Genomic DNA, 13328 nt, shown 5'->3' with positions numbered 1-13328 from the left:
ACAAAATCAAACAAAGACAGGGGAAGAAAAAACATCTAAACCAAAACACCAGCCCAATCCCTGGTTTGAAAACACCAAGACGGGCTGTTTGTCCAACAGACAAGGATTTAGGAACCCCTGAGCACACTCCCAACTCTGTTATTTCTGTACTAATCAAACCCTACAGGCACAAATACATAAAAGCATTCCAGTGTGAGCATGAAACACTGACATCCCACTGATTTCAGTGACACACGGGGAGTCAGATATTTCAATTATTTTGTGCATCTAGCTGCAATGATTTAATACTTTAGATTCACCTTAAAAAGAAGAAATAATAATACTCCCCTCTCAAGTCAGGAACTGCAGATGCCATAATTTCCTCCAGGCTTACTGTTTCACAAATACACTTTGTTGATCGGAAAAGAGGCGGTGAATACTTAGATCAAGTAACCTCTGCTGAACATTAAATTACTATGTGTGCTTCAAATGCAGACTCCTCTATTATTTAGTAGCACGAAGATATCACAGGCAATAGTTTCAGATCAGACAACCCCCCTCCCTTCGTAAAGAGCTGCCTTGCAGAGCAGTAAGTGGCTAAGACAGTTTTCCTGGCAGCCAGCAGCTGTCACTGGCAGGAGCAGGAATGCTGCAATTTCACAGTAACTTGCACTCAAGCCACTTAGTATACAGAGCACCATGCCCAGCAACTCTGGGCTATTCAACCAGAGAACGCCCAGTCACAAAGGACAGCGACTGAAAATGAGGGGAAGGGGATTTTGCTGCAAGGTTCTCTCCAGAGTAAGTTCTCCCAGGAATTTTTTAGTAATTATATCACTGGAAGAGAAAGAGGGAGCAAGCACCCCTTGTGAGCTGTTAGGGTTCAAGAAGAAAGCAGTCACAAATTTCCAAAGACTAAAGATGTCAGGCAGGTCTCTGAGAGTACTCTCTGGGCCTGGAGTGGGGAAAGAAAAGCTTACACAGAATTGACAGGGATAAGAAAAATCAGCTTTGGGCCTTCACTATGGCAACAGTGATTCTTTAGGTTTAATCACAATGCACATCAGTAGGAAGTTTCTTGTTGAGAGAAGGGAATCCTGCACAAAGTCAAGCAAGAATACAGAAGCTCTCAAAATGACAAAGCCAAAGAAATCCTGGGCTTCCAGCCACCAAGTCGGAAAAAGGCAGAACTGAATCCTATTTACAAGGTACTCATTGACCTATTTTTTGTCAACATTCCTTTCTGGAGAAAGCATGTCACAGACAGAGAAGTGCAGACCTCATCGAAAGAGATTAGTATTAACCATGGAAAGCAAGCTGAAAAGAGCACCTTCAAAAGTTGATTTACCACTTGCAAGTGGACATTAAAGGATGCAACTTAGTTCTCAGTTCACTTTCTGCAAGTTTCCTAAACAACCTGGTCCTCCTAAAGGCTGCAAAAGCAGATCAGTTAAAACAGAAGATTAACCAACTGAAAACTAGACTTTAAAGTCCCTTCCAACCCCAACCATTCTGTGGTTCTAAAACAGTTCTCAGACAGATTTCTTGTCCAATAACATATTCTCTAAGGTGAGTTAATTGCTTCTAAGAATCTGCTGCTTCCACTCCGGGTGGTCCTCTCCAGGTCTTTAGTGGGGTGTTATGAAACCATTTACAGGTTTAGTACTTGCAGTCTCAAACTTCTGCGTCTCCTACTCACAAATGCTCTACTTCGGGGAGAAAACCCAAGTCATAACTCATCCTTTAAAGCAGTGCTAGTTGTTCCTGGCCTAGTAACATCAAAATAATGGTGGGGTTTGTTATTTCTGACAGCAGCTTCACACAGCAAGCAGCTGTACCAGTTAAGGGTGAGTGCTCCTGCAGCATAATGTACCCAACAGCAAGTGCTTTCCAGTGCACATTAATGCCCATTTTACCTGAGGGCACTTCCCTGCCTGCCCCTTGAGCCACCTCTCAATGCAGGTGTAGCCAAAGAGGTGCCCACAGCGCAGTGCTGACAGCCGGTGCTCCCCGGCGTTGGTCCACTGCTCAAAGCAGATGGCACAGGTGTCTCCTTCCTCCTCATCCAGCCGTGCTGCAGGAACTGAGGGCTCCACTTCCTTCAGAGGAGTTCTCTAGGATTAAAAATTAAAAAAACAACTGTTTTAGAAAGTGCAGCATTTATCATATATCACCTCTCTCCAAAAGCTTTTAGTTCACCTTACCTGCTTTTGCTGGACTTCAGCCTCTTCATCTTCCTGACCTCCATGTTCTGCAGAAGCTTGAGACAAAGCTTGAGGCAGCTCTGCTTGGGCCTGACTGGAAGCTAAAGAGAGCATTGCTTAAATGAACTGATACCTTATGGGAGAAAAGGAGTTCTCCTGCTTTGATGTGAAAGCACTGGGGCATGGGTTAAGCAGTGCAACAACAGCACAGGTTACATACAAAGTTTGACATCAGTGCCCTGGACACTGTCTGTGTGCAAGCCCTTCTACACATCAACAGTAGTGCTAAAGAACTTTATATTTTCTTTTACAAAAAGCAAGAGAATTTCAGTGAAAAAGGAGAGGTCTTCAAAGGACAGCAATTGCTATTAGAATTTTCTGATCTGCATGAAACAGAGCTGGTCCATAGTCAGGCTCATTTAAGGTTATATCCCTGCATCATTACACCCTGAGAAAGACAGACACCAATATTCAGAAGTTGCTTTGCCAAGGGATCTAAGCACGCATATTTCATGTGCCAAGAAAGCATTTCCTGCATGCTGGCTGTCCGTTCACTCTGACTTAAGCAGTTTTCCAGCTGGTAATTGTCTGAACTACCAATTCTGCTGGGCTGTGTGTTTTTGTGCTGGGCTCTGTCAGCCTGTCTGTTGAGGCATGGGTGCATAAAACTATGTGTGGATCACCACCACAAACATACTGGAAAGGGAGCAGAAATCACTGCCTCCCCTCTAGCTCCTGATCAAACAAGAGTTATTAATCACATTTAGTAATCAAGGCAGATATTTTCAATGCAGTGGAGGTATCCCCTAACCCTGGCTAATGTCAATAAAGTTTTCAGCCTCTGCAGTTCTGGGCTGTAAGAGAAGCCAGTGGCTTATATAAGCAACAAGGGAATTCCAGAAAATCCAACAGAGAGCATATGCTCACACAATATTGTACAGCACTTAACAGCTTGAGCTCCTGTCACATGTAAGACTAGCCCAGAATGGATCTGTTCAGAATACACCTCATAGATGTACCCTTACAAAAAAGGTAACAAGGTGGGCTGGCCAATTAAAACCAAAAGTGAAGGCAGAGAGTGAATCATAAGGACATTTCTTAGAGACTGAAGTAAAAAAAAAATAACCTTGCTCTTGTATTCTCTGGGTATCAGTAACCTTGACTAACAAGTAAACTATTTGTCACTCTTACATAAACTGTGCATGTTCACCACAAACAATGTCACTGAAGTGTGTGGCAGGCTGTGAACATGAGTTTGGATAAAGAATTGTGAGCCAGAAAAAGATGAGGAAAGAAAAAGACGAAAAAACCAAACCACACCTCCATCTCCTCAGCTAAGTGTCACAAGAAGTTACAGGAATGTAAAAGAAAACTCTAAACCAGAGCAGACTAAAATCTCAAATAATTAAATACTGAATCAGACCCTTCTCTGAAAGCACTGCTGATCTCCAAACTGCGACCTGATGTCTTCAATAATGCTCCTTGATAATATATAACAGTGGGAACATGGCAAGCAATAATCTCCAAATTTGAAGTTATAAATAATCCTGGAAATGTCCAGAATAAGTAGCAGCCTGAAGACAGCAAAAAAGATTGTATCTAACACTACAGTAGCAATCACCCACTGCTGCTGCTGCTGCTCTTGGGAACTGCTTGCCAGAAAGCTGTGTGGCAGCAACCTGCTTCTGTCAGCTCTGGGCACGGTGATCTCTGAGCACCGTCTGCTGTGCAGCTCCAAAGGATTTCCCCCTTGAGTTTTCAAACAGCAAGAAGAGTGTCTGAAATCAGTCTCTACACGGCTCAAATACAGCACAAACCTCCTGAGGTCGCTGCTGGAGGTGTCTCCTGGGCTGGAGCCTCCACTGCCTCCTCCTCCTCCTCAGCAGAAGAGCTGCTGTCAGAGTCACTCCCTTCTGCTGTTTCGTCTGGGCTCTGCTCCTGGTTGTCCCTCGCGAGGCGCGAGGGCTCCGGGCGTGGAACGGGTCCTGCAGCTGGCTCTTGGGTCCTGCTGAGTTGAAAGTAATGGTCCAATGCTGCCCTGAGCCCAGAAAAGCAAGAAACAAAAGTCACAGTTATTTTCAGGTAGTTTCAGGTAAGCTAAAGACTCACCATGTTTCTCCATGATTGTTTGCAGTAAAGTTCCCAGGCTTCGACTGCAGCAGGAACACATCACAGTTATCAAGTCAGACCTTCTCTGGTAGGGGGGAAATCTCGTGCAATAGCCCACTTTGTGAACAACCAGCAGGATCAGCAACAATTCATTTTGCTCAGCTCAAAGAAAATCTGCTTCTCGTTACAATGATATTGCCTTCTTTTGGGGGAGGGGGGTTGGAGAGGAGAAAAGCAAAGTAAATATCTTTCAGCCTGAGGAACTCATAATCACTCTCTCCAACCCCAACTCAGTCCTGGTTCCTGCAGCCATTGGTGCCAGGCTTGTATCAGAGTCGCATTCCATTGACTACTTTGTGCCTAGTCTTTCTACCTTCCCTCTTCTTTTCTACTGGAACTTCATGCCTGGATAGAAACACTCTCTCCACTCCCCCCATCAGTTCAGCTATCATCTCAATTATCCTTCAGATTCAAAGAGTTTTTTGGGTTGCCTTATAGCCCTGAGAACTACAGTGACCTTCACGTGCAATCCCAGGGCAAACATACAGTTCTGTTTAATTAACTGGGAGGAGAGGAGCTCTTGGTCTCACTGAATTTAAAGGCGATGCTTCAGTTAATTATAATTTCACCCTTGGCATTTACAAAAGCTACAAAGATGAGACAAAAATCAAACAAACCAGAAACTGGGATTTTTTTCTAGCTGCAGAGCATCCCCACTCATCACCTTTTTAATCCATTGCAAATGGTATTAAACACAGAATATTTTTTCTTTGTCTGAAAAAACACAAGGATGACGTGAAAAAAAAACAAACCAAAACCAACAAAAACAACCCTACAGAAAAATATCAGTTTATATGTTTGTCAAAGTTTCTGCAGCAATTGTCACCAGAAAATGTAATCAGGCAGTCCCCAAATCAAAGGTGAAATGCAAATGAGAGCACAAGCTCCACTGAGCTAAGTGCTGGCTGGAACTGCTGAGAGTCAGCACTGCTGCAGGAAGCACTGGCAGGAATCCGGCTGTGCAGGGGGAACGATGCAAGCAGAAGCTCTGCAAGGAAAATGAAAAGTGTAGAAGGGCTCAGGACTTACCACCACCACTGCCAACGTATGAAACAGGGGGATTCACTTAACAAAAGCAAAGACCCTGCCAGAAGAGACCAGAAGTCGCTGTGTTACTACTGAGCTTAAAAGGCAGGTGAGGTGCCCTGAATTTGGCCACAGACACACACTGGGCTGGGCTCTGTAAGCCAGAAGCAAGGCAGTTTTGAACTGAGGCTGGACTTGATCAGAGTGCAGTTTGGACCCAGTTTCATCTCTGCTGTACCTGGCACTGACTGTCCTTTGGGAACCACCGACTCTCTGCTGCCTTCGAGCTCTCCTCCCCTGCGGGCGCTGTGTGAGCTGAGGCACCGGCAAGGGCTGATTCGGATCCAGCGTCCCTTGGAGCCTCTGCAGCCCCCTGAGGGCAGGACTCAGCGGCGGGTCAGGCTCTGCAGCTGCTTCCCTTGTTGTACCAGGGCTTGGTGTGACAACAGCGTCGTCAGCAGGAAGAACTGCAGCGCTGCCTCCTCCGTCACCGAGCCCGGGAGCGTGGGATGACAGCCCTGCATGGCCAGAGGGCTCCGTGGGAAGCGTCCTGAGGTTCTCCACTGGGTAACCAGCCACTATTTGGAGATCAACTTCCATCTCTTCTTGAGCCATTTCTGCAAAGAGTTGAAGAGGACTAGTATTTATTTGCAAGTGTGGACCCTACTTCTAACCTGCTGGTAGCAAGAACCAGGTGCAGCTAGTCTACTTTTGTGCAGCACTGACTACTTTTGTAGAGAGAAAATTTGTCCTTTTGCAGCAGAACAAAACCACCACAAGTCAATACATGTAAATGAGCTGGCATAGCAGGCAGCACCCTCCCAGAGTCCTGGGCTCCAAGTTTGTGCCTCAACAGCACCTAACACCAAAGGCACACTGCAAAGTCAACTTAATTAAGCATTTGGATAAATATGGAAAGTTAAGGTTTTCTTGCTGGCATCATTTACTTGCCAGTAAATTCATGTGGATCTTGGAGAAGAGAATTAGGAAATATTTGAGATGCTCTCCCTGGTGAGCATCACAAGCACTGGCAGACACAGCCAGAAACAAGCTCTACGATGCAGTCCTGTGCTGCACTGCCCAGGAGGTGGCTTCACTGTCAAGGTTCTCTGAATAAAATTCCATTATAGTAACAGATCAGCTCACTGAGCAGCCCTTCAGGCATTCACCAACACCAGACAAACCCAGAAAGGGCATCACAGCAGAACCCATGACTGTAAATGAGACATTACAGGTACCAAGTTACCCACAGCACCAGCATTTGTGGATCCACATTCAGCCCGAGGCCAGATAAACATGAAATTTGCAGTAGAACTGTACCTATGTTATTAAGGATGTCTGTCCTGCCAACATCTTTGGGATATGGATTTTAGATTGCCTCCTAAACAGGAGTACTACCTTAGGTTTTGAAGAAAAACAGAGGAGATACAGGCTGTGCATTATTAATTCTTATGCTGCTCTCAGGCACCAGATTAGAGCCCTTTGGTCACACTGTTCCATGCAGAGTCTGTGATGACCCACCCTTAAGGGGAAGGAAGTCTTACAACACAGAAAAGTTCAAGATTATTTCATTAACTGAACAAACAGATGCACCAAAAGCCCACAGAAGTAATTTATTGGAAGAGGTGTGTGGATTAAATTCTGGAGGCTGCTGAAGGTAATTCGCATTCTCCAAAAGTCCTTAAGCCATCAGAAACCTGGAAGGCTTTGGGGATTGCAGACCTTTAGCATTATTTAGGAGCCAATAGCACACACCAAAACTTACCCATCTAGGCACTGTGCTCTGTTGACCAAAGGCTGCTTTTAGTACAAAAATAGCTAGAAAATTTATACAGGAATTACTAGAGGGGGACATACTAGTGCTCAAATATTTTTATAGACCTTTGAAGAAATTCTAAGTTATGAGTCATTTCGTAATTCTCATCTTAATTACCAATTCAGCCTAAGCTAGGCCAAAAATAGATGTTAAATCCCACCTCCTACCAGAACAGCTGCATGGCCAAGATATGATAATATTCTATGGTCAAGTACTGCATTTCTAGCACTGTGCTCATGTTTGTGATGGAATTGCCACCTACAAGCATAAAACCCCCTTTATTTTCACCATGCATAGTTTCATAGAATGGGGTTGGAAAGGACCTTAAAGTCCCACCCCTGCCCCTGCCATGGGCAGGGACACCTTCCACCAGACCAGGCTGTCCAAGGCCTCATCCAGCCTGGCCTGGAACACTTCCAGGGTTGGGACATCCACAACCTCCCTGGGCAGCCAGTGTCTATGTTAACCGTGAGACTTAAAACACAACGATAATACCAGAAACTTTTCACCATTTAATCTCGGAATTTTCCAGAAAGGAGCCAAGGCCAGTGCTTCCCCCAGCCTGCCGGGCAGTCCCGGGGAGAGCCCGCACAAGGGGGGTCTCCACAAACAGGCGCTCCTGGGCCCAGATGAGACAATTCCCCCGCGCTTCCAAAGCTTGGGAAGTGACGCCACTGGCAGGCCCATCGCTCGCACCCGAGGGCTGAGGGCTGAAGCAGCAGCTTCCCCTCGCGGAGGGCACCCGGGCCCCGCTCCGCACCTCCCGCACGGATCACCCGCACCTGCTGCAGCACAGGCAACCAAAATCCACCCCAAACCCCTCCCAGATGAACCACACGCTCCACAAGCGGGGTTTTACTGCAGGCTTTTCACAGGGCTCGCGCAGTGCAGCGACGAACCGGTCACACGAAGGGCGCGGGACGTTCCCCCTCCCGCAGCCGCAGGCAGCCCGGGGGGGAACGAGCCCGGGGGGAGCGTGCTGTGCCGGGGGAAACAAGCCATGCTGTGGGCACGGGCTCGGGGGAACAAGGCATGCCGGTGAAGCGGGACAGGGACTAGAACGGGGACTAGGACCCGCATTAGGGGACCGGTCCCCTCGCTCACCTGCCGCCGGGCCGGGCCCCACCGCCCGCTCGAGCGCCGCGCCGCCCCGCCCCACTCGCCCTATTGGCTGCCCGCGACCTCCGCGCCAGCTTCTATTGGGCGAGCCCGACCTAGTTCCGCCTTCTCATTGGCCAGGCGGTCTGTCCGTCTGTCTAACGGGACGGGCGGTGACGGGGACGAGCGGCGCGGAGGAAGAGCCTGCTCTGATTGGTCAGAGAGCCGAGGGAGGGTCCGGCTGATTGGGCAGCGAGGGGCCTGACGCCATAGGAGGCGGGGCAAGGGCCGTGAAGTGAGTTTTCATTGGCGGAGCCGCCGCGGGGCGAAAAGAGCGGGAATACGAGTTCATTCAAAAAGGGGGGGGGGAGGCGGGCGGGGGGTTGCCATGGCGACGGGAGCGCCGTGCCGGGGGGTGCCCGGGGGGAGCGGGGGAAGAGTCGGGGGCCGCAGCGCCCCAGGGGCAGCATCGGGCCGAGGAGAGGCACAGAGTGGGTCACGCTGGAAGGGACCGCAGTGGGTCATCTGGTCCAAGCTCCCTGCTCAAGCAGGGCCGTCCCAGAGCTCGTGCCACAGGATCGCGCCCAGATGCTTCTGGAGTATGTCCAGTGAGGGAGACCCCAGACCCTCTCTGGGTGATCTGTCCTGGTGCATAGTCACCCCCACAGTAACGAAGTTCTTCCATATAGTGAGGTGGAACTTCCTGGGCATCGGTTTCTGCCCGTGTCCTCTTGTCCTGTTGCTGGGCACCCCCGAGCAGAGCCTGGTCCATCCTCTGACACCCTCCCTTCAGTCACTGACAGACATTGATGAGGTCCCCTCTCAGTCGTCTCCTGAGATAACAGGCCCGGCTCCCTCAGCCTGTCCTTGTAAGAGATGTCCGTGTCCCATCCCTGTGGTCTCCCCAGGCTTCCTGCTGGCCTCCTTGAGTCCCCTGGGGACAGAGCCTTGTCAGGGTGCCCTCGCCCCCCATGTACCTCTGAGGTGACCCCCAGGAGTGGCCCCTTGGCGAGGGGAAGGTCTCACACAGACACAAGCACTCGTGTATTGAACCATCAGTCTCTGTGAGGGCGGAGGGGGGTGAGCAGCACCCCTGGGCTCGCTGCCCCTGGTCACCCAGCCCTGCTTTCCGCAGTTAACTTCCTTGGCTCCTGCTTTTCTCCAGCTCAGCCAGCGAGTCCACAATCTCTGCAAAACACAGGGGTGGCGTTAATCAAAACAGAGCATTTGTTATTGGCTGTTTGGGTTCTTTTTTTAAGAGATGAGAAGGTGGTGTTCTCTCACTGATAACAACAGGGACAGTCACGCTCTCCTCGAGCCAGCACAAGTGGGTGCCATTAGCAGGGGACAGGCCTGGGCAGACACAGGGGAGTACAGCCCAGACAGAAGCAGCTGTGCATATGGAAAAACTCTTGGGAACAGCTGCAAGAAGCTGTTCTTCCAGCTCAGCACCACATGGTCATGGCTGGGTGCTGGAGTGGAGTCATATTAGAGTAATAAAGGCATGCTGTATTCTCATGCTGATTGCTGTTAAATCTTCTGGTGGAGACCAGTTATTCATCTGATCAGACCCAGACCAACTTCAGAAACAGTGAAATCTTCCCTGCCATGGAGCAATTCCCAAGATTGCAATTTATTGCTCAAAGCCCAAGGCAGGGATGTTCCTGCACAGTTTTGTAGATGCTCCTCCAGCTTATGGGGTCTGCAGGACCTGAGTAGGGATTAACCCAGACAACCCTGCTCCCAGTTTGGTGCTTGTCTGAGAGAAAAAGCTACTCTTATGTGATGCCAAATGAACAGCCTGGTGATTATTGTCGTGGCATGGGTAAACATTCAAGATATGAGGTCTGGTATTGGGGGATTTGTTAGCATAAGAGGGGAAGTCAAGGGTGGATCCCAAAACACAAAACCAGACAAATTCATATTATGGGAAATAAGGGGCAAATTGCCTGCAGAATTAGCTGGTTGAGGGATACGAAGGGCCTGTGGAGCAGAGGCCCAGGACACTCACCCTCGGCAGAAGGGCGCTGGGAAGGGTCCAAGGCCCGGCACTGGTCGATGACTCTCCGCAGCTCTGCAGGGCAATCCTCCCCAACAGGGTCCCAGTACTGGTGGTTGCAGATTTTCTCCACAATCTCCTCAGGAGTGCAGCCTAGACAACGTGTGTGCAAACAGGAGTGTCAGGCCGGAGCTCTGCTGCCACAGGAGGGTGCTGGGGAGGAAACCCAGTGCAAGGCCATACCAAGAGCCTTCCTACAGCCTATGGCATGGAGAAGCCAACAGGGAAGCGACCCACACTCCATCTGCAGTGAACCCCACAGTATTTGGCATGATACTGTTGAGCTCCAGTGGAGCAGGGAGATGAGTTTATGCTTAAAGGCACAGGAACATCAAATAGAAACAAAAATTATTTGCATGTTTGTGGTTTAAGCCTGTTGCTTTACTATAAGCTTTACTTTACTTATATTAGGGTTCCAGGAGAAGCTATGAAGCTGTTGTGCAGAGCCAGGCACACCAGGCACTGCCACTTGGACTTGCACAGCGTGGGATGCTCAGGGAAGGGGCAGGGAGCATCCAGTGCCAGACAGGAACCCCACTGTGCTGTGTGGGTTTTATGCAGGGAACAGATACTTCTGTCTCACCTTCAAATGGGATTTTGGAGGTTGCAATCTCTGCCAGCACGATCCCAAAGCTGGAAGGAGATAAGCAAGAGTCTCAGCGTTCATTCTACTGTGTGTTCCTCCCTTCTAATGGAGAAGATTATTGGGCTATACCAACAGAAAACAAGGGCTTATGTGTCCAATTAAACCTGACCTCCTTCCATAGCTCAACAGCTACTCTGCCAGAGACATGCCTGCTCACAGGCCCCTCTCCAGGGAGGGACAGACACACCTGTATATCTCACAGGGCCTCTTGTAGGGGTAGTTGATGTCTTTCATGTTCTCAGGAGCGATGTAAGCCAGCATATAGACTTGTTTCCAGTTCTTCTTGGCTTTCCTCTTGATGGATGACTCTGTTTCACACAGCTCAAATCCTGACAACTGATTGAGAGAATGAGAGAGAGAGGGAGAAGTGGTAGACCCCTGTGGCACAGCTGGGGAGTGCCCCAAGATGGAGCAAACAGAGCGAGATGCCCTGGGCAGCAAAGGCTGGCAGGCAGCCACGCGTGCTGCCCGGCACGTGGCTCTCTCTGCAAGTGAAACCAGAGGTGGAGGCAGGTGACTTGCTCCAGCTTCAGCTCATCCCAGGGTGGATGGCTCAGGAGCAATCACTTTGCTGATGATAAGACTGAGATAGGCAGGTTTAAGTGCCTAAAGTGATAGGGCAGTTGGCTCTACTCCAAGTTTTATTCTGGACTGTCATAATTCCCTTCAGTGTTGGTGGAGGGAGACAGCCACAAAACCATTCAAACCTCCCAAAACCTTCTCCAAATGTGTGGCTTACCTTCACACAGTAATCCCCAGCCACCAGGAACTTGCTGCTGCAGATGCAGCCGTGGAGTCGGGATTTCTCCCCTGTCTGGTGCAGCCTGTAAAGGCCTCTGGCGGCTCCCAGGGCCATCCGAATGCGGATGTCCCAGCAAAGATGCTGTTGCGTGTTCAGCACATCCCGCAGCGTCCCGTGCTTACAGTACTCCATGACGATGGAGAAGCAGGGGCTCCCATCTGCAAGGCAAAAGGATCCTGCCTTGTGCCACCTCCTGGGAGGGGACCACAGCAAACTGTCTCCCACTGGGAACAGGCAGGGGAGGAAAAGGGTGACATTAATGTGACCCCCCTACCGTTCTCCTCAATGCAGATCCCGTACATGCGCAGGATGTTTGGAGACTCAAACTTCTTCAGGGTCTGAACCTCCTTCTCGAAGATGTCTCTCACCTTCCTGTGGAAAAGGACAGCATGGTGAGATCCCTGGAACAAGGCATGACACGGTGCTGTGCCACCCTCCCAGGTGGCACACTCGCTCCCACCCAGGACAACTCACACTGGGTCAGTGGTCAGTGGCCTCTTGAAGGTTTTGATGGCAACAGGGTACTTGAGGTACTCGCCCTCGTAGAGGTCGTAGCTCTCGGTGTCCTGCAGGTGCCTGTAGAGGGTGAGGTGGTCCCGCTTGATCTCAGTGATATCTTCTCTTTTACCAACGTTGACCTTCTTCAAGCCTGCTCCCACCATGTGCCGGGAGGGAACGAGGGACTCGTTAGGCAGGGCTTTGGGGGGAAAGGACACAGTGCACAGGGTGCAGGAGGTGCGACACCACTTACGCTCCATCTCGCGCACGATTTTGTTCAGCTCCCTTTGCATCCAGTCTACCTTGCTCTCCACACACTGACTGCCAATGTAGATCTCCTCGGCCACCTCTTCAGGTTCCTCAGTACCTGGGGAGAGAAACATGCATAGGTTGGGCCACTGGATGAACAAGCAGGACTGATGTGGTTAGTTTTTCTCATGGTTTAAATGTCCCTCTGGCTCTCCGTGGCCGTGGCAATCAAGACAAAGCTGGGAAGCAGCTGGGGAGAGGTGCCAACCTCTGGTCTCAGGGAAAGAGGGTTTGCTAAATGCACACTTACTTGCAATCACCTGGTCCAAGAAAGCCCTGTCATCCCTCAGGTCCTCAGCATCCTGCCTGCGACACGTCTTTGCCTGGAAAACTTCCAGGAAAGCCTGCTTCTGCTCCGCCTGCAGCAGGAGCGAGAGCCCCTGGGCAATGTCCTCCAGGCTCTCGTTCACCCAGACGAACTCCTCACCAGTGCTGCGGGCTCGCAGGAACTTCTGGATCCAGCTGGTCTGGCTGTATTTCATCACCAGTTTCTCAGCTTCCCCTAGGACCCGGAGCAGTTTCTTCAGCAGTTCCTCTTCGTGGTGGGAGATGTGCTGTCGTGGCTGAGCCCTGAGGATCCTCACGGGCTCCAGCAGGATCTGGATGCGCTCCACGAGGCGCTGGCACTGGTGCTTACAGCACTTCACCTGCTCGAATTGGGCGTGGATGGCCTGGGCCACGGAGAGGACCCTCTCCACGATGTCCATGCTGGCAGCAAAGGG

General features: G+C 50.1%; 2 protein-coding genes across 4 annotated transcripts in view; both read right to left on the bottom strand.

The window, feature by feature from the left end:
• The window catches only part of RFWD3 (ring finger and WD repeat domain 3), a 23629-nt gene extending 15254 nt beyond the window's left edge, over positions 1 to 8375 (bottom strand). Inside the window, exons 1-6 of one of the 3 annotated variants that reach the window (XM_039380879.1) lie at positions 8094 to 8273; positions 5617 to 5995; positions 4152 to 4221; positions 4001 to 4121; positions 2184 to 2284; positions 1896 to 2093 (exon numbers count right to left, since the gene is read on the bottom strand). In XM_039380879.1, the coding sequence (XP_039236813.1) occupies positions 1896 to 2093; positions 2184 to 2284; positions 4001 to 4121; positions 4152 to 4221; positions 5617 to 5995; positions 8094 to 8196 (972 nt within the window). In that variant the 5' untranslated portion in view covers positions 8197 to 8273. Of the gene's footprint in view, positions 1 to 1895; positions 2094 to 2183; positions 2285 to 4000; positions 4222 to 5616; positions 5996 to 8093; positions 8274 to 8298 lie in introns of those variants that run through there. The other 2 variants (XM_027716109.2, XM_039380878.1) reach the window with 2 other exon arrangements.
• MLKL (mixed lineage kinase domain like pseudokinase) lies at positions 8359 to 13328 on the bottom strand. Its single transcript, XM_039380833.1, has 10 exons — positions 12857 to 13328; positions 12551 to 12664; positions 12274 to 12448; positions 12074 to 12171; positions 11737 to 11957; positions 11185 to 11333; positions 10935 to 10984; positions 10304 to 10444; positions 9577 to 9645; positions 8359 to 8501 (listed from the first exon to the last, which is right to left on the bottom strand). The coding sequence occupies exons 1-10, from the start codon at positions 13311 to 13313 to the stop codon at positions 8359 to 8361; spliced, it is 1617 nt and encodes a 538-aa protein (XP_039236767.1). The 5' UTR covers positions 13314 to 13328.

The sequence above is a fragment of the Pipra filicauda genome, unplaced genomic scaffold (assembly GCF_003945595.2).
Source record: "Pipra filicauda isolate LSUMZ 115617 unplaced genomic scaffold, ASM394559v2 scaffold205_size1947385_pilon, whole genome shotgun sequence".
Classification (NCBI taxonomy): domain Eukaryota; kingdom Metazoa; phylum Chordata; class Aves; order Passeriformes; family Pipridae; genus Pipra; species Pipra filicauda.
This window is presented reverse-complemented; position numbering and strand designations above follow the sequence as displayed.

What these genes read in the sequence shown, in the direction of transcription:
- MLKL (XM_039380833.1), bottom strand. Translation starts at nt 13,313, where the DNA reads ATGGACATCGTGGAGAGGGTCCTCTCCGTGGCCCAGGCCATCCACGCC. An exon ending in CCACTGACCACTGACCCAGT is followed by an intron (nt 12,172 to 12,273) that starts GTGAGTTGTCCT and finishes CCTTTTCCACAG; the next exon opens with GAAGGTGAGAGACATCTTCG. An exon ending in CTGGGGATTACTGTGTGAAG is followed by an intron (nt 11,334 to 11,736) that starts GTAAGCCACACA and finishes TCTCTCAATCAG; the next exon opens with TTGTCAGGATTTGAGCTGTG.